Raw genomic sequence first — 26,820 nt, 5'->3', positions numbered from 1 at the left:
AAATAACAAATAATGTAAAGCTGGTAAATGTATGAGATATTATCTGCATGACATACTGAAGCTAACACACTACCAGAATTAACAGGAGGCCATTTTATAGATTTTTAATTTGAGAAGTTTTACAGGTATTAATTGCTACACATTTCATGTAGAGATTTTAAGGAAGGAAGAGAAGGAAGTTACCAGATTTTGCCAGTGTAGGTGATCCAGGTGGAGAAAGGTTTATGCCAGGCGACAAGTAAAGATAATTTCTGTTCACTCCAGCATTGAAATCGAAGGGTGATTTGTAATCCTCATACAGATCCATGCCAAACAGTTCAGTGTGCGCAGCCATCCTCTTCTTCCACTGAAGCATTCATCTTCGCTTTCTGGGGTGACCCAGACAGCAGGATTCAGAAACCCTCCATTTCTCCACATGACACTCAATGTGCCTCCTCGGAGAATTCAGCTCTGCTACACATGATAGAGCTGTCTAGCAAGTGATTTCTTAGCCATCCTGTAGCTGCTGCTGTTTACATGGCACAAAGTTAAGTTCCTGTAAATTTATAACTGAGGCTGAACTTAAACAGACCGTTCCTTTTACAAACATTCACAGTGCACTACTCATGGCTTCTGGAAGGTCCTCTGCAGAACTGCATCAACTATGTTCAATCGTTTAAATAAAAAAAGGTCAGCTGACTGCAGCTACACCAGGATATCCTTAATCTTCTAGGACACAAAAGGATTACCAGCCGTAATCTATCCTATATACCATCTGTGTTGGACTTTTTCCTCTGATTAATGGAAAATTCTGTGTGCATAGCTATTTCTCCAGCTGTTTCCATCAGTGTAATAACCACTAGTGAGAACTCAGTCTCTGTTGCCCAGGTATCACACCATAGTGCAAGTTCAGAATAGGAGAGAGCAGCACTCCTCTCTGAAAGCTGGGCTATAAACACCTCCTAGGTTTTTTGATGAACATTCTGATGTGCATTATGATTTTTGCTCATGAGGCTAAACATATCTGGGTCGGAGGGGGTTTTGTTTGGGGGAGGGGGTTGTTAAATATTTATGAAGTACACTGTCCTATGTCCTTGGTGCTTCAACCAGCATTGTTTAGAGCAGCCAGTAACAGCAGTAATGCATTGCCTGAAATTTATGTTTTGACACATACACCATAAAGAAAGATCAACTTACATAAGCCATCTGATTTCATGCCAGGCCTTTAAGGTTCAACTCTAGGAAGCAGAAATGCTTCTTACCTAAAAGAGGCACTCAGCACAGTTTTGCAGCACTTCACTCCATTGTTTTATTTTTATTTCAAGGTCAGCTTTTTTCACTGAAAACACAGGATTACTAGCAATGTAGATGATCTTTAGAGCTGAGCAACAATTTCCTCCCAAACCCCACACCTTCACCTGGGATCCTCACTGCAGCCTGCACACAGAGAAGCATAATCATATGTAAGTTAATCTTTTCCCACACAGTAAGGAAAGAGCTGATTAGGCATTACTGATCAGGCATTCTTCCAGAGAAGTGAAGGAGCCTTGCAGCATTCCAAAGTCAAGTCCAAGCAAAGTAATTCCTGGGCATATGAGAAGAAAGGACATCCCTTCTGGAATTTTAACTTCCCATTTCCACTGCAGTCAGTCAGTTGCCACAGGAACAGACCTTCCAGCTAATTAAAAAGCAGATCCTTTAGGCTAAAGACCTACATTCACTTCTGGTGCAGAGTACCTGCAGGCTCATAACAATGAGAGTGCTGGAGCCTGAAATACATGTCTCTGCTATTTTCCAAACCCACTGAAAGGAAGAAAATAGAATGCCCCTCTGCATTTCTGACAAGTGGCTGTGCCATCTGCCAGAAATACTGCAAAGTTCATCTGACAAAGGTCAAAGCGTTGGTCACATATTGCAGTTAAAGCATCCAGAGGCAGCAGGGAACTGTAACACAGCTACAGTAACAATATACTCTATTAACCAAGTTTGTTAACATGAACAGCTACAGATTGTGCTTCACAGCTTTCCCTTGTATAACTCAGCAGTCAGGGGCTGCCTTCTGAGCAAAAGTCTCAAGCAGTAGTTGTGCTAACTGGGTTAGGCAAAATGACAAGTTATCAGATGTGGCACACAAAGAGCTGGGTGTTTTCTACCATCACTCTCCCAACAGGGAGAGAGAGAAGGGAAGGCTTACACCCTAGGACTTTTTCCTAACCCTAGATAATAATTCACTTTAACACTGGTCAGTGCTAGCTGGCTACAACTGCAAGTAGCTGTTATAGGAAAAAGAACCCCTTATGAAAATCTGTTGACCCCTGCTAACAATCAAGAATACAAACATTTCCTAGGCATTTACTGGAGCAAACATTACATTCCTGTTTTTACAGGAAATTCCCTACATTCAGATTTACCCATTACCAACCATTCAAAAAAATATGGTACTCTTCCTATATCTTTATACAAGTTGGTTTCATGTCCCTAGAGACATCTGGATTGCCAGTCTCAACCACTGACCTGGACTGCCACCCCTACTGACAGAAATCTGTATGGGTCAAAGTCTTCAACACCTCTTCAGAGTAGTCAGAGACACATACAGGACGCGGCACACTGCTGGAACATACATTTGGCTTACAGGGAAGATTTGCTGAATTACAAATCTGAGCCGCCACCTGAGAGGCTGAATTCTGCTTTTGCTCCTCCTTATGCATAGCCTGAGCACAAGCCCAAAAGTCACCCAAGACAATCTCTAGTTTTTAGAAATATTACAGATATATTACTGTTCTAAGGTCATTGCCAAAAGAGGGACACCATCTAAGTGCTCCTTACTTCAAGTTCCTCTCTTTGCTCAGTTATAGTGCCCATACAGATGGGCTGCTACAGCACCTACCAAACACATCACCTAAACACATCAGCCTCCTGCTCTCTTACCTGCTGGAGTTTACAGGAATGTTGCTCCTCTCTTTTCCCAGGTACAAATCCCACCTGGTGATGAAGGAAGCTGTTTTGTTGAACAAGTTTCTTCCTCATCACTTAGGAAAATTTGATGGTCTTCAAACTGAAGTATAAGTCAATCTCTCTGTAGAGAGAAAGGACTGCAGTCCACCCTTCCAAATCTCCTGGAGGACAATTTCTAGGCTGTCATTCCTAACTCATCCACTTCAGGGGAAGACAATCTCTAGTTTTAAGAGATCCCCTGCCAGCCATAACAATCATTTTATCTGCTTCTTCCCCAGAGTTGCTTAGCACATCCAGGGATTCAGGGCAGAGCAAGGCAGCACTCCCCCACACTGCCTAAAGCCAGTCTAAAGAAGATAGGTTCTGCTCGCTGTGGTGCATTTGGAGGAGGAATGAATCTCTCTCCAAGAGACTTTCCAAATCCAGGTGATGGCCTAAGGAAACAAGGCAGGATGGGGCTGAGAGACAGCAGCTGCACAGAGCGAAAAAGCAATGTTTTTCTCTGCAGTGTGAAGTTTTCTGACCAGTTTAGCAGCTCTTACAGTCACAGCAATCAAGATTTCTGTACACTATGAAAACAGGCACATTATGAGGCCTTTCTAAAGGGCCCTCCCATGATCAAAATATCCTGCTGGACAGGCTTTCTCTCCTTCACAATAATTCAGAGCACTTGCAGCTGGCTGGAGGTGGAACTGAGGTTGTAGAGCCATACCCTAATAGATGGATGCTGCCTTCCCAGGGCAAGACACACACATTTCAGTGCTGAAGTGTAAGTTTAGGCTTCTGTTACATGGCTTGGAGTAATTAACCGTGCATCCTCAAGTATCTCTGTTCTTTGCCCTGCATTGCAAATTCAATTTTACTGTGTACCTTGGTTGTTACTGCAGATACCACCTGCAAGGTCTTGATACCTGCAAAGCAGATACCTGCAAAGATCTTGAAGTCTAAGGAAGGAGCTGTTCCAGAGCGAAGTAGCAGTGGTTTTTTGCTTACTATGCAAGGGATTAAACCCAAAGATTTTGCCGTTCCAGAACAAGCATTCATTTGCCCTTAACACCTCAGGATAACTTAGAGGTTAGTACTTAAGTCATCTATGGCATTTTAGAAGCTGGTGTCTGAGAGATTGGCACAAAGGTAGATATCTTCTGTCAAGGATGCTTGAACCAATCACTGACAAGTTCAACTGAATGTCACAAAGTGTCTCAGGAAGGCTTGGCAAGCCTCAGCAAAGCACTACCATCACAATTCCTACCATTAACTATGTTGTAATCTCCTCTGTTAAGGTTACAGAGTGTACTTAAAGATTTCCCAGGTAGCTATTTAGCATTATCAGTAAAAATTGTGCACCTCATGAACCATAAGGAAGGGAACTCCCTCCACACCTAGAAAAGCTGTTAAGTTTGAGCTAACACTTTTCATCAGATATTTGCCTGCTTAGACTCAGGCATGGTTCTTTCTTCAGCTAGCACCTGCTACCCAGGTCTGCAACTTTCACCTTAAGTAAGGCTCTAGCAACAATTTAAGCAATGCAATATAGTATTGAAGCACTTCTACTTGATGTCAGCTGAGCAAGGATAGCATGTTATAGTAGCCTTGTGGAGAAGCTGCTTTTCCCACATATAGGTCTAGCAGAACAATAGTTTGTTTATACATGGAAACCTTATATCCCTCTTTCCCTACAGAAAGTATGATGAAGTTTCCTGAGGAAGTATGAATGAGTACCACCTCTGGGCTTTGAAGAAACTGAGCTATGTATTCAGTAGTGTTTAATACAACAGTTAAACCCAGGAAAGGCTACCACTCATGCCTCAGGACTGGAGGAATGCAGAAACTACCCTAAGACATGATCTAAACAATATTTTGGACAAAGCTATCCAAATAACCAATCCACAAGATCTACTCTGATAGAGTAGGTAAGAGAGCTACACAGGCACCTTCACCACATTGAACATCCTGTGTTTGTGTCCTGATTATACCTGGAGCTGCCAAACTTGTGTACCACAGCTTATACTTTTGGCAAGGCTATCATGACTCCAGCACTTAATCAAGCAAGCAAAAGAAACCGAGGAAAAATGATGGGAAGACTGTGTTCACAAAGAGGGGGAAGAGGTGCAAGAAGCACTTGCTCTTTGGGGGCATAGCAAAAAGATTTAGTCTCTTATTTCAAGGTTGCCTGTGGAGATTCAATTGCCTTCCCAGCCTATACTTGGTCTGAATTTCAACTTCTGCAGTCTGCTAAGAGGCAAGATTGATAAGAGGCTTTCCAGTAAGTGTGTCTGGGGCAAAGTTTTCCAGCCAGGTGGTGTTCCACCACCCCCACCTTTCCTAGGTAGATCCCAATCAGGCAGCAACCATCAGGTACCTCTCCCCACTCCAACAGAGTTTTATATGGCATAAGCCATTTTAAGAGCCATAAAGCTACTTAAGCATCTTAAACCAATCTAGATTCTGTAGCATCAATTTGATCTTCAAAGTCTTACCAGTTTACAGACAAGTAAAGGCTTTCAGCACCTGATCTGAGACCTTAAAACTGCATTAAGAGAAAAAGAAGCTGTGAAGCAAGAGGACAGAAACCCAAACACTAAACAAGCCTGAAATTTGCACATCAGTGCTCCTACTTTCACATTGTGCTCTCCCCCCTTCTTTTAACAGCAGATACTTCTTTCAGTCCCCTGAGATTTGTGCATGACATGAATTGAGCTGCACAGTACAGCAATTCCTGAACAGTACCAGCACAGGCTTCTGCAGCCCCATTGTTAATGGTCAGCAGGATATGGCTGAAGGAGTTAAGTATCTGCTGTCTTCTAGCCGGGTACAACTCAACACCATATTAATCTCAGTACTTCAGCCTCCTCCACATGCTTTCTCTGGACAAGCTCTGCCTGATACAACTACATCATTCAGTACAGTTCTTTGTGCAAAAATATCTTCTCCAGCACTTTCTTTAGCCTAAGTGCTGCCTTCACTTACTCTTATTAAAACAAACAAAAAAACCCAAAGAAAAAACCACCACCAATAACCACCACTTCTTCAAAGATGTATCTCCCTGGAACACAAACATTTCCAAATGTTACAGGTAGGGATCACAGGGTTGCCAGTATTGCTCTTCTCTTAAACCAAAGTCTCAGCACACAGTATTTCAGACAGCTGACACATGTCTTGGCGAAGGCAGCAGCTCTCGTCTCTCCTCTCAATCCAATTATAAACTCAGACTAATTTCCTGAGCTCTTGTGAGGGAGTAGATCCATGCTCCAGCATATTCTGTGACTAGACAAGCTGACACTACAGTAAAATACTTAACCCATTCACATCAGACAATATTCTCTATATTTGCACATATTCTCTACTATCTTGCAAGTGTTTCAGCATTTAGAAGATTAGGCAGAAATCCCAGATTTATGACAAAGTTGTGTATCTCAAACAGTGCTCAAAGCTCACATTTTTCAGCTCCAACAGTAACAGGTGAAAAGCTTTCCAATCTACAGAAAAGGACCAGGCCAAAGACAGAGTACCACCCCAGAACCAGTGATCAGAGTTTGCACTGACTTTGGAAAAGTCAGATCAAAACCCTGCAAACACAGAGGAACAATTCCAAGTGAGATTATCAGAGCCAAAACACTGTCAGGTAGATTTCTGAGGAATGTATTTAGTTACTTCACTTCAGCCACTTATCCCAGTTATGCTGCTGTTCTCTATAGACTCCCATCCCTCAGGCAAGAGACTGATGCTGTCAAAAAGAAACAGTGCTGAGCTCCAGCTAGATGATAGCTGGGAAAGATTAGGAACACTACGGTGCAGAAATGGGATTGTCTCAAGCAAAGTTTCAGTATGTAATCTTCCAATCTAATTAAAAGTTTTATTTGAGTGACTCTGGAGTGACTCCCAGCCTCCCTCAGAAGACAAGACTGCTTTTCTGCACTCTTCAAGCAAACCTCCCTCTTTTAACACAGCATCCCAGAGCCTCCACTTCTGAAAAGCAGCTCCAGAAAAGTCCACCATTACGACTCTGTGTTACCAGCTCCCACCATGAAATTGGCACTGAGGTTTTAAGAACAAAGCAAATTAAATTACACATTAAGCTGAATTATGTATCATGATATTAAAAAATAAAAACACAAAAAAAAATCACCCTCTGTAGTCTTAGCAGTACCTTAATAATACCAACAAAATCTTCATTGCTTGTGGTACTCAGTAGCTCCTACCAAGTAATTACCAAGTTGATGCCTGGATTTGATGTAGCACAGAAATTCCATCATTTACTATCAAGGGCAGAAGTACAGAAGCAACCAAGCAGCGCACAATTTGATGCAAGTAACAAGGGTTTAGGGTAAGTACTTCACAAAATTCATTCTTGAAGATATTCAAAAGCCATCTGGACGTGATCATCAAGGTGGACATGGATATCAAGGACCAGTTGTCTTTAATATCTTTATTGATGACACTGATAGTGGCATCAACTGCACATTCTTCAAGTTTGTAGATGATACAAAGCTGCACTGTGAAGGTGACAAAAGGACAAGGTGCCATCCAGAAGGACCTGGAGAAACTCAAGAAGTGGGCCCATGAGAACCTCATCAAATTCAACAGGTCCAAGTGCAAGGTGCTGCACCTGAGTCAGGACAATCCCAGATACGAGTACAGGCTGGGAGAAGTCCTTGAGAGCAGCCCTGCAGAGAAGGATTTGGGTGGATAAAAAGCCGGACATGAGCCACCAGTGTGTGCTTACAGCCGAGACAGCCAAACACATCCTGGGCTACACTGAAAGCAGAGTGACCAGCAGGTCAAAGGAGGTGATTCTCCACCTCTACACTGCCCTTGAGAGACACCAAGTAAAGCACAGCATCCAGCTCTGCAGTTCTCAGCAAAGAAGGGCATTGACCTGCTAGAGCTGATCCAGAGAAAGGTCACAAAGATGATCTCTCATAGAGAGATCCTACAAAGACAGGCTGAGGAAGCTGGGGTTGTTCAGGCTATAGAGGACTCCAGGGAGGCCCCATTGTGGCCTTCCAGTATCTAAAGAGGACTTGTAAAAGAGGAAGTACAACTTTTTACTTTGTAGGTAGATAGTGACAGGACAAGGGGGAACAGTTTCAAACTAAAAGAGGAGAAATTTACATTAGACATTAGTAAGAAATTATTTTCTCTGAGGGTTTTTTTCAGTCAGGCACTGGAAGAGGTTGCCCAGAAGTGGTAGATGCCCCATCCCTGGAAGTGTTCGAGGCAAGGTTAGATGGGCCCTGAGCAACCTGATCTAGTTAGTGGGTGGCATCCCTGCCCATGCCTGGGGGTTGAACTGATGAGCGCCAAGGTCCCTTCCAACTCAAATCATTCTGTGATATGGTCCTGGGCAACCAGCTCCAGGTGGCCCTGCCCTAACAGAGGGGTTGAACCTCCAGAGGTCCTTCCCACCTTAACTATCCTGTGATTAACACAATGGCTGTAATAGGTCACAGGCTGCTCCTCCATATTATCCAAGGATCCTCCAGGGACCTCTCTTCTTCAGGAACACAAGGGGTCCTGGCACCCTGCCTTAGGGCAGGTCTGTGGCCCACCCTTCATCTTGTGAAGTAGATTTACAAATACCTACCTGCTGACAGAATAAAGTACCATTTTCTCCCATGCTTTCTAAACTGAGATATGGACAGAGACTTCATGGGAGACTTTTCACTTCTTCACATCTACCCAGTGTAAAGGAGTATTATGATGCCTGACAAGCAAAGCAAAACCATTTGCAGCAGCAGAGACTATGCTGGTTTCTGTTACGAGGCTGCAGGAAAAAGGTAGCTGACAGATTCTGGGAGGGGAAAAAAGTCTCCTGTATTTTCATAAAAGGGACAGGCTTACACTTTGCTCACTAAATGAATGAGAAAGCAACTTTTTGGGCCTGACATGTGACTCCAGACACAGAAGCAACTCTTGGCAAGTACAAAAGCCATCTACTTCCCCCTGATGCCCCTTCTCCAGGAGGGAAGTGAATGCATGCCTCTGCAGCAGGAAGAGTTCACTCTTGTACAGAAAGAAAAAGTTGCAGTAGACAAATAAACTACTGGTGTCACTGAGCTAATGCTGATTTCAGCAGGAGCCTCTCCTTTTACCCTTTATTAGCTGTACAGAACCCATAGAAACTAGACTCAAGTTAAGTCTTTGAATTCCCTTCTCAGACTCCTCAATTTATTTTTTATTTTTCATCCACTCCAGTGCAGTTTCCTTTACTTTTCCACTCCTCTTTCTACTGCATGGTCTCAGGTTCCCCTAGCAAAGTTCCTCAGCCCAGAAAAAAGCTGATACAAAAGCTTCCGAACACATGTCAGTTCATCTAGAAATGTCAGCTTGCTCTTCAGAAGCACTGAGAGAGTCACTTCTGTGCTCAGGACACAGTAATTTTTAGCACAACCACATAAATCTCCCCAAAATAGTCAGAGCACCGTAATCTCCACATGAGCTTCCACAAAGGATGCACACATAACACCAAAAGAAGTGACATTTTCTAGAAGCACTGCTAATTTTACCACACACAAGTTACTGGTTGCATGGTTAAGGTGCACTCCTGCTGTACCCTGGCACCTTATTCTGCTATCCAGGATAAAGATCAGCTTTTTGCTTAGCAATAATGACAAACCACCAGATTTTTTCCCTTCTCAGGACTTGACTAAGTAAGTTTACGATTTTGACTTGTACTGTCAAACGAGTGTAATTACATAAAACTTAAAGTACAATTTCTCATCGGCAAGCAACTGCAAGTAGCAAGCTGTACAGAAATCCTATTAACATTTCTGCTCTTGGCTTATCTGAGAGCATAGTATGAAATATCTGTGAAACTGTAAAACTCTGCCTAGTCAGCAGCAAAGTGCACTAGTACAATAAATTCACAGACATATATGCCTCAGAAATGTTTCAGGTCATAGGAACCTGCTCCTGATCCCCCTTCTTCAACCAGTCAATTCACATCTTTAGGCCATTAATGGGTTTTGTTACAAACCCTTCAGAGAACCAGCCTGTTCATGAGGTACCTAAATGCTGACAATAGACACTGAGCCACTTACAGCTTTTCCAAGCAGGTAAGCCCATAATGAAGACAAGCCCTTATTATTGATCTACATTTCTCACACTGCAGAGTTTCAGTGCACCCTCCTAAACTTAAGAAAGTAAGACCTAACAGAGCAGTGCTAATGGCACACTACCAGATTGCTGGTATAAAGTACTTGTGCAGAAGCTCGCTATTACTGGGAATCTCTCACTTGAAAATCCAGAATAAGTTGTGTTGTTTTCCCTGCAGCATTAAAGAAGACACATTACCTATTCCTTTATAGTCCAGCACTTTACCATACACCCATTCAACTGTGCAGTGTTTGAAGTGTCCTGTTCCAGATGGAGTGTGGCTGCTGCTTGCCCATACTGCTAAATTCCACATCCAGCTGGGAGGCACCAATTCCTGCAGTGCTTCCGAAAGGATTTGGAGCAATAGCTATCACTACTTAAAGGACCTTGGACACATCCTGCCAGGCCTGCAAATCGTACAAACTCAGGATGTGAGCTTCTGCACTATTCTTAATCTCATTTAACAGATAAGAGGGAGAATCCTGCAACTGTGCATGTAGCAACCAGCAGCAATTCACTAACAAACGAACTGCACTGACCAGCTTTTTTTTTTTTCTAATATAATGCAGATAATGCATCTACCTTTAGATTATTATGACCACTGAAGCTGCCATTATATTAATAAGTACTCTGAGATTTTATCCGATTGATATGTCCTTGACTGACTTTTAATGCTGCTTGAGCTGACTAAATCCTGTTAAGAAACATTTGCCCCTACTCCAAGTCATACTAGGTCAGTAAATTAAATGAAACTGTTATCCTAGAGAGATACTGCTGTCACATAAATCAACAGACAGTCATAAAACACCAATCACTCCAAAAGCTCAAGGTGGCAAAGATAAGGGTCAAGCAAGTTTGTTCAGTGATGATTCCACAAAAAGATATAAAGCTTTAAAGGACTTCCAAGTCCTAGAAGACTTGAGCATACCTGCTTCCATCAGATCAGACTCTGGACATGAGATGCTACTTTTTGCTGCTGGGTGACATTACAGGCAAACTGTATATCCTTTTTAACAACCTACACAGGTTTTGATCATGAAAGTACTAATCTCTCAAGATCTCCAAGCAATATTAATATATAATTATGCACCACCTAGTTGTGTTCCAGTCTATTCCATACAAAGGGAAGTTTTCCTAAATATCAGCATGCTTACATAAGCATACAGGCTCCTCATTTATATTTCACAGCGAAGTAAGAAGAATGAGTTTAACCGTTCCTTTCACTGAAATAAATTATACTGGACAAAACTGGAAAGACCTATCGAATGCACACAAAGGCAGGCATTTTTCCTGATTCTGGTGCAGTTGATGTGATGAAAACTACATGGGCAGGTGCAGGTTTAAAGAACCAAAGTTTGAAGGATATTGAGCTTCATCTCTAAAAGTAGACAGGAAATGAAAGAAAGGAAGAGGAGGGCGTGACTGGGTTTTTTTTTTAGTTTTATGTGGGTTTGGTTGTTTGTGGGTTTTTTATGTTGGGATTTGTGGTTGGGTTTTTTTTTTTTTTTTGTAAAGAAAGCACACCTCCACTGATTTTAGTGACCAGCTGCTCCAGAACTGCACTGTTCCACAAGTTGCCTCTTCCCAGTATTTGACCTGAAACAGAACATCAGTGCAAACTCCAAGAATAAAGCTTTACACTGTGATGTGAAATCTAAGTTTAGCATCACACCATATTGCACAAGCTAATCTACCACACAGCTCATTTCACAACTGTAAACGTCAAACAAAAAAATACATGTATTCATAGCCATTCTGAGTACTGGTCATACCCTACTTTAATGGCTCGGTTGTGTTTAACAGATTAGTCTGGTAAACTTTTCAATCTTTATGGTTAAGGACTGCTCTAGCTGGTACTCAGGTTATTATTACATAAGATTTGGCCCATCACAGCTTGACCATCAGCACAAAAAGCCACCCAGAATAACTCAGAGCCTTAATAGCTATGAATAATGCAATCCACAATTTTTCATTCTGGTAAAAACTTGACCAGGATATTGAAGAGGTGGAAGTCGAAACACTGCCTTGCATACTGCTAGTCCTCAGCTGTCAATCAACAATGTGCCCAGTAGCAGGGAGCTGTGATACAGCACCATTACTAAGAAGTCATCACATCCCTCAGAAACACTGCTGGTACCACCTTGCATGACAAGGAAACAAGGCCTCTCCAGTAATATTACCTTGGAACAGGAAGACTAGAGAAGTTATTTTACTTGGCACTTGCTCTATCCTTAATTCATCAGTCTTCACTCCTAAAAATATTAAAAAGTCTTCTCAGCTCCTCTTGACAAAACACAGAGGTCTTGCTTTGACTTTTCTATCCCTCTTCTCACATTTTCACTTTCTCAAAAGTTACTTTTGAATAGGAAAATACTCTTAATAGGGGATCGGAGGGAAGTACATTTCTAGGATTCACCAAGGTGAAGATTGGTCTCGAATTGTAAATAAGAAACAAAAGCATACTAAAGAAAGACTTCATGTATCAGTGTGCTAACACAAAATGAAAGTCTGTACATTCACTCCAGTAAAGCTCTCCCTTTTGCCATTTATCCCAAAAACACTTCCCTACCACAGAGGAAGTACTCAGCACGTCACTCTGCTGATTCTGTTGACACTCAAGTTTTTTTCCTTCTTATGCAATCTCCAAAAATCTGTCATGCCAAAAAACCTGCACAGTGACAGGCACAGAAGCCAATCGAAACCACTCAGCTTCAAAGCAGCAACTCCCACAGGTTTCACTTGCTACTGTTCAGAAATGTGCAGAAACTAATTAGCCCTGCTCACTGCTGCTCATGAACCACAGTATTCATGTTCATATGAAATTCACACACAAAGGTAGCAAAGCAGGATGCCCCAAATACCCTTCAAGGGTGGTGTAAGTTTCCCAGTTAAAGATTTGGTCAGTATCTGTGTTTTACCATAGAATGGTTTGGGTTGGAAGGGAGCTCCAGTTCCCCTGCTAGGGACATCTTAAACTAGATCAGGTTGCTCAGAGCCCCATCCAGTGTTTCCATTGGACCACTAAAAATCTCCAATGTTTTGAGGAATCAAGCATCCACCACCTCTCTGGGCAACCTGTTCCAGTGTTTCACCACCCTCATTACAAAAAAATTCTCTCTATCTAATCTGAAGCTACCTTCCTTCAGTTTGAAACCACTACCCCTTGTCCTATCACAACAGGTGCTGCTAAAAAATCTGTCACCATCTTTCTTATAAGCCCCCTTTAACTACTGAAAGGGTGCAGTAAGATTTCCCTGGAACCTTCTTTTCTCCATGCTGAATAAGCTCATTTCTCCCAGCCTTTCCTCATATAATAGGTGTTCCATCCCTCCAGTGATTTTTATGGCCCTCCTTTGAACCTGCTTCAACAGGTCCAACAGGTCCTGTTCTAGAGACTACAGAACTGGACACAATACTCCACGTGGGTTCCCACGGGATCCAAGAAGAGGGGCAGAATCACCCTCCTTGACCAGCTGGCCACTGTTGCTTTTGATAAGGCCCAGGATGTGTTATGGCTTTCTGGGCTGCAAGTGCACATCGTTGACTCATGTCCAGCTTTTCATACACCAGCACCAGCCTAAGTCCCTCTCTGCACTGCTGCTCTCAATCCCTTCATTCCCCGGCCTGTACTGATATACTGCAGGTTGCCTCAACCCAGAATAATTTACAGGAACAAATTGCACACTTTAAAGTGTGAACAACTTGCAGCTCAGAAGTTGGTGTTTTAAGCAATGCACCCAGAGGGGAGCATTAGGCAGACGGCTCACCTACCATTGCAGCTGTGCTATGAGAGCACCAACCACCTTCCCTGCAGGATTGCTGGACTGTTAAAACCAAGTGCTCAAAACCACATTTGAACCTGAAGGATCCCCATACATACACCAGCAAAAACATGAAACTCCTGCTTCTTTACAGAAGTGTTCTGTATTGTCCAACCAACCCAATCAGTGGGCAGTTCGTGCAGCCCAGCACACAGAGGCCACGTCCTGCAATACATGCAGCACCTCTCTGGCCCTTATTACGCGCCTGGTGAGCTGCTGGCTTTTTCCTCCCTTGATATTAAACAGAATTAAACAAGTTTATATTGAATGTCAGCACTGCTGGAAATGAATAATCAAGAATGTATTTGCAGTATACTGATTTCTTTGGAAAAAGCCAACTGTTGAAGACACCACAGTCCAAAACCGAATTCTTCCCCCTACACTAATCAGAGATTCGTCCAGAAAAACAAAAACAAATAAGTTAACTGAGTACTTAAAGATTAAACTGAAGGTCAGGAAAACAAAATTTGTTTGCATCTAAAAATCAAGACTATATTCAAAAAGAGACATTCAGTCACTGCATTTCACTTTTCCCAAGAAGCATACTACTACCTGCTTAGTGTCCACACTAGTTCTGCTACATCAAGTGTTAACAAGATCGATATATAAAGCTCAAGTAGCAGTTCACAAAGTACAGACAGGTGTCTCTCTTGTACCCCATAATTTACAAGAAGTGCACTAAGAAATTCAAATGTATTTTAGGAAGGCAAGTATTTAAGACTGATTGCTATAAACAGTTTTTTAAATGGTAGCAGCAACTGTTTATTCCTTCATCAGAGTTTTCAGGCAAGGAGGTTTAGAGTGGGTATCTAAAATACATCTTTACTGCAGTTAATGACTGCTTTATTGGAGAAAATAACAGTAATGTTTCAGAGTCTTCCCCTCCTTCCAAATTACTGCACTTAAATCATATGACAGTACCAGCCAGCTAGAAGTGCAGTAGAGTTTTTGGCAGTTAAAGTACATAAACAACAACTTCCATAACTCACACGATCCACCCAACAAGCTAGGGGCTGAGGTCCCCACACACCCTGAACCAGGAGCTGGTGGAAAAAGATACTGTGCAGGGATTCAACTGTGGCCTGAGCCCTGGAAGAAGTAGGGAGCCAGACCCACAATGTGCTCAGTCTTGCTCAACAAGAAGATCAGGGGTGAACACCTGCTTGGCAAACAGCAGCATAGCACCATTTGCCATTTCAGACAACGGCAAGCTGGGGTTGAGATCTTCTTCAGATGTCCAAGACAATTCTCTTTGGGGTCCTCTGCAGGAACTTCTCTTCCCTGTTCCTTCAAGTGTCTCCAGAGGTGGTGACAGACCCCATGGCAATGCTCTGAACACAGCAGGTGGACTCATCCATGACATACTTGGGATACCAGAGCTGCACAGCACCTATAGAGTCTGCCCAGGCAACAGACAAAAAGACTTGTCACAACTCAGAGCACAAGAAGGTAAAATATACCCGCTATGCAGGCACCAGAGCAGTCTTAAGAGAAAGACAAGAAGTCATTTCAGGTCTTTCCTTTTACTCAAGAACAAACTCCTTGTAGGAAAAAAAAAAAAAAAAAAAAAAGTTTTGGAACACAACATTTACAAGTAGCTTGCTGAGGAGACGAAACAGAGCATGAATGGTGCTTTTAAGAGCTCATAGCTCAAAGCAAAGCACATTGCAGTAAAACAGCCTGTTTTCCTTCTGCCAAGACAGTGACATCTGGCAACAGGAAAGTCAATATTTAAATCAGGCTCCATTCCCACCCCATGCCTAGGCTGGTACTACTTCTGATGCTCCTCATCCCTGAATGCACGTCAGCTGCTCAGCAAAGCCTCTTCAGGGACTGCCTGGCGCAGATTTTTTTGGTGCTATGGAAACAGCCTGCAGAGCGGCGTGTGATCCACTCACGTACACCAAGGCCTGTGTGTGTGCAGGCACAGAACTAACCTCTGCCAGCAGTAATCAAAGCAACTCTCAGCAGTCAGCAGGTTAAAAACAGTGATTGATCTGGGGCCTTTCTGCTCTGCCTTCACCCTGCTTTTCAAGACTGCTCAGATGTAGGCAAAACACTTTTGAGATGTGCTGAAGGGACTTCTCTTCTGCATAACAGTAAAAGAGAAATCAGACACTAAAGAGAAAGGCGCACTCTAGCCAGCGGGAGCTGTGCCCATTTCATAACCCCAACCCTTCTTCTGAGTAGGAAGTACTGGTTCCTACTTAAAGGACAGCTTCTTTAAAGATGCTTATAGACAAGTCCTTGTACAGCTCCATTCCTGGGAACCTGTGTGAGAAAAAGCAAGGGACACATCAGGACTCTGATGTACTCCTGCAGGGACTACAGGGTATCAAAAAATGCGAGTTCATGGCCTTCTTCAAAGGCAGCCTGTCCTGGCAGCAGCTGCAAATGTCCACTACTATATGTTATTCCCAGGGACTGGATTGCTGTAGAACACTGCAATGAACATCAGACAGAGATGACTAGAGTAGAAGCATAAGGGGTGTTTCTTTCAAATTCTGCTATCCTGATCAAAATAATCAAGACTTTCTAATGTCATGATATGATACACATTTAGGCAGAGAACAGACAAAGAGACATAAGTAAGATCACTTCTTGCTCATCTGGGGATCCTTGCTAGTAGTTTAATTAAAATACTTTAGGCAAAAAAATTAAACAATGCAAAACAGACACAAGCAACATTCCCAATGCTCATAACTGAAATACACAGCTTTGCCAGGCTAAGGAGCATTTAAAAAACATTACTTACAAAGCTTTGTTTTCAACCTTTTTGAGTTTTTTCTCATGAACCAACATCACTGCCATACATGGAGTCCAATCCTAGCAAAGCACAGGAGGAGTACCTGTCTGAAAATACCAACTCCAGCCCAGATTGCCTCCCTTGGCACATCTTTTCATCCCAGGGGTTAGGGGGATGAAGCACCACTTCCCTCTAGCTGCTAGACAAGGGAAAGCTAAACAGCAAAAATACCTGTTCTTCTGCCTCTGCTTCCCTAACCCACCACCCCCAGCAAGCTGCAGGTGCTCCCCAGCCTCTTTATTACTGCACAGTACAACACAGGCATTGCTAGTGGCAGGACATAAGCTTTGAGCCAGGCTTGCAAGGCCCCAAGACTAGAGACTTGTCAGACTTGCTCTGTCTCTACCCTTCTTAATTTGCCTGAGGGTTTGTTTTACTTGGTGCGTCTCAGAGTAGAGAGACAGAATGTGAGAATATAGGCATGCTACAAGTAAGGGAGCACAGGGTTGACAATGGAGATCCCATGGCTGTAAGAAAGTCACCAGTCACCTGTGGAGATGTGCAGTTGGACAAAACTATTCTAGAGATAACACAGAACAAAGGAATAATATCTAGCATATATAAAAGGCACTTTATATAATAGATTTGATGAAACATGGAGCTTGCAAAGCCATGAAAGAAACAGCAATGTGTAAACAGCAAATATAACAGAAGGATTCCAGTGGATCCTACAGTGAGGAAGAAACCACCACCACTCTAGTCCTCCCAGAAAAGGAGTCACAATATGATAACGTGCTCTAATACCCTTGCCACCACCAAAATGATACTACCAGCCTCAGAAGCCAGGGGGAGGATGAGTAAACCACCAATAAAAGGTGCAGAACCTAAGTTTGTATGTTAGCTTTATTATTACTAAGATTTCATGTGCATAATAGTCTTTTTCTAAACGAATTATTGAATTAGACTGCTAAAATTTGAATCACACTAACAATAAACAGGTTTTCTTTCCATGCACACACACAAAGTGTGCTTTCTCTTTATCTATGAAGTTTTTAAGCACAGTACACATTTGTTGTTCTGCTGGGAGGCTACAAGCAGGAGAGGGGCCATTCAGAACCTGTCACTCCAAACCACATGTGTCACAGCATGTACCTACAGACCTCAGTTCCGCAGAAAAGGGAGCATTCCATGCTTGGCCAAGGCAGCATTTCCTGGGCCACTCCACTGTCAGTCAGCATCCAAGGACACTTATTGCTCTGCTCTCACACTCTGGAATAGAGAAGTCAGCTTGCAAAACAGGAAAGCTGCCTCTTTCAGTGACAGCATTCACACCACAGCAATAGTTCTGGTTTCTCTCTAGACAGCATCAATCCAACCCTTTCTGCTCACAAGCAAGTAACAGCACAATGAGCATTTTTCCACACACCAGCATTTGCTGTGCTGCTCCCCCTACCCCATCCAGGGACAAGTGGCTGCAGACTCCTGCAGCTGTACTTGTACTTGCACTAGCAGAAAATCCATACAGCCATCTATACCTCTGCCAGAAGTGTTTTCATAGCAGGGCAAGGATACTCCAGACCAGTTAGCCTGACTCATGGTATCATTCTGCCCAACAGCCAAAGCCAACACACAGCTATATATTCTTTCACTTCTGCTCCTTTAACCAGAGGCAGAGGAAAAGGAGGAAGACAAGTAAGAGGAAATGGCAGGAGTGACACTGAACCTTCAGGAGAGATCCAGATTAGAAAATTATGGGTAGCTGGTCTGTTACTGCGGCCCTTTTCAAAAGGGAAGACTTGCAGTAGAAAGCTGTCCTCCAATACAAGGTTTTTCAGTGAAGGTTCCCAATCACTCTGGCTAACACACCCAAACATGAGTAATTTTGAAGACACTCTCCACCTCCAACAGGAAAGAAAGCTGTGCCTCTGGAGACTTAAATTGAAGCTGATACAGAGTGACTGTGTTGGCTGAACAAGAGCATTTCAATTTAGTGCTTAATCTCGCTTAATGCTTGCTTTCCCTTTCAGTCACGCTTTGTTTGACATTTTTCTGCTTACTCACTGCAGGATATTAAAAGAACAAGGGTAAACGTCTCCCTTCCTCCATACAGGAAATCTCAAATCAGAAGTGCCCATATTACAAAGACTCCAATGGAGGAAACAGTGGGGTGATCATTCTCCTACCTGGAGGGCAGCATCTTGCAAAAGCACAAAAACCCCACACCCATCAGGTGTCTGCTGTATGGCTCAGCAAATGACACTGCTGCTCTCTCCTATTAAATTAAGGAGGAGGTTGGATTATTTTCTTTTGAAAATTGGTCAAGAAACGTTGGCTTTCAAGAACACTACCTGCACTGTATCTGCTGCCATGGAAACACCACTTTTTGAAGAGATATAGCACATATCCTCCCCTACCTGCAGCAATGTCCAGCACCCTCAGGAATCAGCAATCCACAAAAAGCTCACTGATTTTACATGGCAAATCTAGTCCCTTGTTTTCCTGCAAGACTTTTCTATACTGGCTAGGGATTTCCTGCCAAAAAAAAAAAACCTGCCAGGACATCTTCCTGTTAAAGGAGCAAACAGTTTTGAAGAAACAGGACAAAGCCTTCGCAGCCTTTACAACACTCTGGTCAGCCAAAGCAGATTTTGGGATATCCCTACCCAGCAGGGTCAGTGCATGGCAGAAAGCATCAGAAGCCCCAACATCCACTTCCTTTATCACCCAGCTCCTCCTGGGACTATAGTGACATCTGGCTCACAAAGCAGAAGTTGTTAGTCAAAGGCTGCTATATTCAGCAGCTGTAGAAGACAAGGGGAAAAAATGTACATACAAGATAGACAGGAGCATGAATAGAGATATAAATGACATAAAAATGAATAGAGATAACATTCCCAAGGCAGAGTAGTGCGGTATATGGTTACTGAGAGCCCCTGCAGATGGAAGGGGCTGTGCTCTGCAGCCTCCAAGCACAGTTCATAGCAGCTCAACAGCACTCGTGCCCAGGCCAGGAGAGGTGTTAACATATGGCAGCCATGAAAACCAGCTGTTCCCACTTTACACACAAAGCATCCAGATCAAGCAGAGCAAGGCACTTGCTCAGCCTCCACCAGCACATTCTTAAAACAAAGCCAAGCTGCAGTGCTTTATTCTAGGCCAGAAATGTCAGCCTGAGCCTCCAAGGCCTCCCATTGCTTTGGTGGGCATTCGCAGTGGGAGAAAGGGGGAACTGGTGGGCTGCTTCAAAGTGCAGGAAACTGGAACAATAAAAAGGAATTGCATCAGGTTCATGTCGGATTTTAAAAGCCCCGAGCAGTTACAGCTTGGCCTCATTGGAGGATCAAAGGACATAGATCCTTAGCTAAGCTTTCCCTGCACTAAAAGGTCTGAGTAGACCTTACTCTGCCGGATTGAAGGACTGTACTGACTGCTTGGGACAGCGTTCCTTGTAGGGAACAGGGAAAAGGATCCATGCACACCACAAGCAACAGATTCTTTCCACACTTGGAGGACTGGGCTGGCCCCCTTCTCCATTTCCTACTGAAGTGGGTGTGAGTATGAATGAAGAGTTCAAGTTACCCTCCAATGCTCAAGCATTGCAGAAGGCAGGAACAGCTGACACTGCTCCAGCCTCCAGATGCCCACCCAACAGCTGTGCATCAGCTGCTCCAGTGTCCCTCCAACACAGCACACTGATCCCCCACATTTCTGTGCCTCATTCATGCACTGGCTGAGAGAGGACGACAGCAATGCCATCAAATAACTCTGTAATGCCACCCCACCAAGTCAGGACCCTCAGCGTGAGTCAGAATAAGGTTTTCCCCACCAATACAGTTTTTCTTGCAAAAGGAATGAAAGCCTGCTGCTGTCCAATGGACCTACGCATGTAAGTCTTCTGATATTTCTGTCATCTTCAAGTCACTGTTACAGACACTCAGCTCAGTGAAATAATTCTTTCTTTGGAGTTCCTACAACAGCTGTCCACTTGTATTTACTTACAAGTCTTTGATTTCACAATTGCACATTAAGTGAAAAAAAAAAAAATCATACAGAACTGCAAGTACCTAGTGATAAGAAAACAAATAAAGAAGTAGGAAAAGGTGCAGCTTTGTCCAATAGATAATGGGGGAAACCTTGTCTTACTGCCAGCAACAAGTTCTTTTGGCACAAAAAAGAATATTAAAGTCCATTCTGTCAGACCCAAAAGTGCAAGTCAAGGCTCCAGGAAAAGATAGCCTTATATAGTCTCTCAAGAAATCACATGTAGTGTTTTGGGACTCCTTTTAAGTACCACAAAAGCCTGAAGATTTTGAAAGACACCAGATTACACAAGTGAAGTGTTGCTGAAGCATAAGAGGAATCCCCGAACACAACATTGGAGACGGATCATTACGAGATAACTGTGCTGTGGTGCATGTGTTTGTGAGACTGCTCAGTGGCACAATTTCCTCACTCAGAACACTGCTTCCACTGTAGGGGAAACGTCATCCTTATTTTTCCACTAGTAAACTGTATCAGCACCAACAGTAACAGCAGCAAGTCAGAGAGAGGCTCTTTTTGCAAGCAAAATCAGGTGTGGTTGTGGTTTGGTTGCTTTGTTTTCTTTTGGCGGAGGGGGAGTAGGGAGGAAGAGGGGACAGCAGCATCTTTGTGAAAGCACAACTGCAGTTATTAATGTATTCAGCAACTAAGTCCATACAGTGAATCAGATTTTTGTTCATGACAAGTTAAAGCAAAGCAACAGAACAAGGAACTCCTCATCTCAGGGTAATATTATATACATTTGGCTTGAGCTGACACTACTGCTTTGGTGCCTTTAATCACAGAGCAAGAAACTCAGAGAGCTTGGAGACCTATTTCCAGAGCTGTTGGAGTGCACTGAGAATCACATGGAGCCATCCAGACAGTCCAAATATCCCTTCAATAAAAACATTTCAAGTGAAAAGTTGCTCAGTGATTCTGATGCTGCGGGTGGTAGGCTAGGAACAACATTTTAAGGACTGCTACCAAACCTGACTGCTCAAGAGAGAGAAGAGACTTAAGCATGTTCTACACCTGGAGCATTAGCCTTGTCTAGTTTGGCTGCAGTCTTAACCATAACCTAGATTTTCTTCCTACCTCCTAACTACAGCTATCTGAGAAAGCTGTCACCATAACAACAAAGAGTGCAACCTCTGACTCGCAATTTTAAACAAATTCATTTTTGTTTGGAAGTGGTAATCCAGGACGTTTATGCTGGCACCAGAGACAGGACCTGATGGCCTGGACTTTAACCATATATGTTGGCTTTAGTGAGTAATAATATTGTATCATTAAGCAGACTCCAATGCAAGCAAGGTGGTCTTTGAAGTCTAATTGTCAGGGTATTAGAAGTCTTTAATTAACTGGCAAAAGTGTGTTGACTATTCCAGATTTTCCCACTGTACCTGCAGATGTCCACCTCACCATGAAGAGAAAACACCATAATTACTCAAAAAAGAAGGCAGAGGAAGAAGGTGTTGCACCACGTTTGCTCTGTAACAGTCCCTTACATCACACTAGGTACACTATTCTGGTAAACACCCTGAGGTGCAACACCCTCTTTATACAAAGCAATTTATAACAGAAATGAGTGCAATAGCAAAACAAGCCTCTGGTAAGTGTCAGGACTGTCACTAAAGTTTTTCAAAAGATCACGTTATTTTACTCTCTTTTCCCATCAGAAGTTGTTCAAGACCCTGCAGTTGCAATAAAGATCTTTACCTTTTTTACAGGAGAGCCTCAAGAACTTTGAGACAAATACTGAAATCAGTTTTAATGCTCCTGCAGTTGGAATTAAAATTCTGAAGGGACTGACAGTTGTGCTATTTTCTGGCACAATTTTGTTTGTTGGTACCCCAGAATAGGGTTTGGGGGTTGTTTTCTTTCTTTTTTTTTTTTTTTGGGGGGGGGGGGTGTTGGGGTTTTTTTGTTTGTTTTTATTTATACTTATATTGAAGACAGACACAGGACTTCAAAATAGTTAAAGGAACCTCCCTGAGGTGATTCAGCCCCTCACCAGATTACCTTCTGGTCAGGCAGAGATAGCCTGACCTTTTCTGTAAGTACAGAGAAACTCAGAAGGGACTGTTAATTGTACAGATGTACTACACAATCCTCAAAACACTTACCTGGGAGCAAATCAAGGCTGGCGCCTGCTCAGCTGGCAGAGCACAGAGTTTGACCATGGCACAATAAGGAGTGCGTTCCCAGCAGCTCCTGCACCTCCAACATCCCACGGGCCACAAGTGCCGGCTTCCCGCCATCCCAGGCAGGAAAACCCTGAATGAAACCAGCCCAAGGGCACAGACACCGAGCTGAGCCAAGCAGCCCTGCTAGTTTACTGCAGGTAACGTAGTGACCGCAGCCTGCCCTACCTCGTCTACAGGAGAGCAGCTGGCGTGTCGTTTAGTACCACACCATATAAAAGGCTCCAACTATTCATGAATGGGCTGGAAAAATGTAATACACCTCTGTGGGATAAGCTTATACAGCAAGAGAACGTGCTTTGCTTGCATTCATGTCAGTTTTCATCAGGGCACCAACCATTATCTCGGGCAAGAAGACCCAAGGTTTTTGGGTCTCAATAAACCATGAAGTTTTAGGAAGAGTGCTGCAGCCACGGCAGCCAGGACACCAGTCTTCTCAGGCAAAATGCACACCAGTGAAGCACCACAGAGCCACAGAGGCGCCAGCCCTGCTGCCGCTCAGGGGCCGCGGGACAGCTGCCCAAACTGAGCCGCCAGCTGTGGAGCAACGCCGGGCTGGAGAGAATTAAAAGGGAACAAACCCTGCGAACAGTGCCGGTCAATCGAAAGTTGCACACTCGTATAATGGAAGAGCTTTACTTTTACTGCAGGGTGAAAATAGAAAGTTTATTCTACCCGCGAGGCGCCGCGGGAAGGCCGGGATGCGCTGCCCGTGCATCCGCGGCTGGGGGGCCGGCAGCCGCCCCGTGCTCCGCCGCCCGGTTCCGCATTTCCCGAGCCGACGGCCGGCGCAGCCTTGCCCAGGCCGCGGGCAGCGCCTTCCGCACCGCCCCGGCCCCAGCGCTGCCCGGCCCGGCAGGGCTGGGCTGAACTGGGCAGGGCAGGTCGGGGCCGAGCAGCGAAGGGCTGCGAGAGCCGCCGCCGTCCCCGCCGCGCCAGCGCCGCCAGCCGCCCGGGGCGCAGCGGCAGCGCCCACCCCCCGCCCTACCTTGGTCCCTCGGGGGCTCCATGGCGGCCCCGCGCCCGTCCCGGTGTCCGTCGCGGCCGCCCCGGCTCGGCTCGGCTCGACGCCCGCCCCCGCCTGGGTGGCAGCGGAGGCACCGCCCGTGCCCGCGGGGCGGGGCCGCCGCCCGTCACTCAGCGGCGCGTCCCGCCCAGGTGAGCGAGCACCGCCCGCCCCGCCCCGCACAGGTGAGCGCGGCACGGCCCGCACAGGTGAGAGCGGCACGGCCCGCACAGGTGAGAGCGGCACGGCCCGCACAGGTGAGCCCGGCACGGCCCGCACAGGTGAGCGCGGCACGGCCCGCACAGGTGAGCCCGGCACGGCCCGCACAGGTGAGCCGGCCCGCACAGGTGAGCGCGGCACGGCCCGCACAGGGAGCCGGCCCGCACAGGTGAGCCGGCCCGCACAGGTGAGCGCGGCACGGCCCGCACAGGTGAGCCGGCCCGCACAGGTGAGCCCGGCACGGCCCGCACAGGTGAGCCCGGCACGGCCCGCACAGGTGGGCCGGCCCGCACAGGTGAGCGCGGCACGGCCCGCACAGGTGGGCCGGCCCCCAGCCAGCCCCTCGCTCAGACCCGCACCGGCTGTACCCTCGCTCCAGGGCAGCGCCTCGCTCTGCAGTGCTGCTGCACCTCGGCTTGTGCTGGCTGACACCGCGTGGCACCGGCTCGGTGCGGAGAGGCACAACCAACCTGCTGCCCGCAGCTGGTGCGACGGGCAGGAGGGAGCTACCACCGAAGAGATCCAGTTTTCAGAATCAGTTCGCTTGGGTAAGATCTCTGGGGTCACTGAGTCCAACCTATGACCAAACACCAGCTTGTCAACTAGACCATAGCACTAAGTGTCAAATCCAATCTTTCCTTAAATACCTCCAGGGACGGTGACTCCATCACCTCCCTGAGCAGCCCATTCCCACATCTAATCCCCCTTTCAGTGAAAAAGTTCTTCCTAATGTCCAACCTAAACCACCCCAAGCATAGCTTACCTGTGTCATCTTGTCCTGTTGCTGATTGCCTGGCACAAGAGGCAGATTTCCACCTGGCCACAACCTCCTTTCAGGTGGTTGTAGAGTGATCAGATCACCCCTGAGCCTCCCTTTCTCCAGGCTGAACAACCCCAGCTTCCTCAGCCGTTCCTCACAAGACTTGTGCACCAGACCCTTCGCCAGCTTTTGCACTTCTCTGGACATGCCTCAGCACCTTTGTGTGGCTGTGGAATCTTCCTTCTGGTTGTATATCAAAATATACCCACCCACACAAATTGTGCTGCATTATGGAAGTTAAACTGTGATTTTATTCTCATTTTAGCGATTGCCCTGCAAGACTCACTAGCATTTACACTAGGCAAGCTAATGCTGTGGCTGCCCTAAAGAGACTTCAGCAGCTGAAGAGAAAACCAACAACTGTTCTAGCTGCAACCCTAGCTGCAATCACAGCTCTTTCTATTAAAATATCATTAAATGCAGAGAAGTTTTCATTATGCATTTTGACCAGCAGGCTGCCTTACCGAGAATATTAAGGTGCCAAATAAATCTTTGCTTCACCCTTTTCAAATCCCTGGCCTTGACATCTATGGATTTGATTGTTTGAAAAGATCAATGTTTGTGCAGAATGAACAGCAAGGCCTCCATGGCAGGGCTGTGTGAATAGCCAAATTGTCCCCAGTGTTCAGCATGCACAGTCACATGCTAAAGCAGAGCACAATAGAGAGTCATGAGGTGCCAAAGCAGAATGTCCTTGCTTTCGATAACAAACAGCGGCAGCAAATCCAGGTAGTTTTCGATCCACAAGGCAGCTGAGGAATGTGAGCTTTTGCTAGGGAAAAGGAAAGCATGTTTATATTCTAGGATATGCATAGTTGTAGCAGGAGGTTGTTTGAGTGATGCCATGAAAATAGGAAGTCAAGCAGAATATACCCTGCATGTTTATATTTTTTCCCAGATATACGACTCAACACAAATTCATCCCACATATATCAGATATGTTTTCTGATGGTTTCAAAAAATAAATTCAAATAGATATTTGAGAGGGTTCATCTGCTTCTATTAAAAAAAAAAACCAGATTTTTTTTCCCTCACAGTACTCCACTTGAAGTCCCAAGCTTTCCCACTGACCAGCTGATATGTGATACATTATCTGTAATCACAGTGGAAGAATATCAGTAGCAATAAAATTTGCCCTACTTTGCAGGTACTTTTCACTACCAGCACGCCTGGCAGCTCTGAAATGCCTGTCAAGAACCAACTTGCAGAGCAGTGAAGCTTTTAGCATCTCACTGCCTCTTGTAGGGGAAGGGATGTGGTGTTATATTTTAGTTAAATGGTATGCCCTGTCTCAGCCCTCGAAAATGTATGGTTTATTCCCAGCCTGTGATCCTCCCCTGCAGTATCCTGTGTCTGTAATCCCATTGGCCCAATCTTATTCTGCACCCACTTTGAATCTCCCTGTTCAGTGTGCCTGGGGGATGGTTCGCTCTCTCTCTTGGCCGGCTCTCCTGGCCGGTGCTCTCTCAGCCCCTCTCTCCCCCTCCTCTTTCCCCCCTCACTCCTCTTCCCCCCCCTCCCCTCCCTCAGAAACCATGCTGCCTCCTGGGGGTAGGGCCCCCAATAAACCTCATCTAATGAGCACCCTCAGAAGCCGTGTGGAGTCTCCTTGCCTGCCTGCTGCCACCAGCGAACTCACAGCCTTGGGGGGCCCCCCAGGGACACCCCCCGGGGACACCCCCCAGGGGGTTCCCCCCCCCGAAAAGCACCGCTACAAAGGGACATTTCACTAGCACATTCATAAAAACAAGAGCTAGCCATCAGGAAAGGACTACTACCTGGAGAGCTGATTCAGTAACCTCTGGTAGTGACACTCCCACCATCCCACCTGAGTCTGAATAGAGTAGAGCACTGCTGATTCACTCCCCACCCACCCAGATGAATGCAAGTGCAGCCTGAATGCACAGTTTTGCTCCCAGTTTGCTGAACTCAGTGTCTACGCTTAGAAA

General features: G+C 45.0%; 1 protein-coding gene across 9 annotated transcripts in view; it reads right to left on the bottom strand.

Annotated features, from left to right (window-relative positions):
• TPD52 (tumor protein D52) overlaps positions 1–26,820 on the bottom strand; it is a 126,864-nt gene that overhangs the window by 19,130 nt on the left and 80,914 nt on the right. For 3 of the 9 annotated variants that reach the window (XM_068186162.1, XM_068186170.1, XM_068186176.1), the window contains exon 1: positions 184–629. The exons of 2 other annotated variants lie outside the window; for them this stretch is intronic. In XM_068186162.1, the coding sequence (XP_068042263.1) occupies positions 184–355 (172 nt within the window). In that variant the 5' untranslated portion in view covers positions 356–629. Of the gene's footprint in view, positions 1–183; positions 630–2,907; positions 2,931–15,313; positions 15,395–23,814; positions 23,970–26,820 lie in introns of those variants that run through there. 4 more of the 9 variants (XM_068186183.1, XM_068186194.1, XM_068186215.1 and 1 more) reach the window with 3 other exon arrangements.

The sequence above is a fragment of the Anomalospiza imberbis genome, chromosome 1 (assembly GCF_031753505.1).
Source record: "Anomalospiza imberbis isolate Cuckoo-Finch-1a 21T00152 chromosome 1, ASM3175350v1, whole genome shotgun sequence".
Classification (NCBI taxonomy): domain Eukaryota; kingdom Metazoa; phylum Chordata; class Aves; order Passeriformes; family Viduidae; genus Anomalospiza; species Anomalospiza imberbis.
The sequence above is the reverse complement of the archived record's forward strand: the minus strand, read 5'-3'. Positions and strand labels throughout refer to the sequence as shown.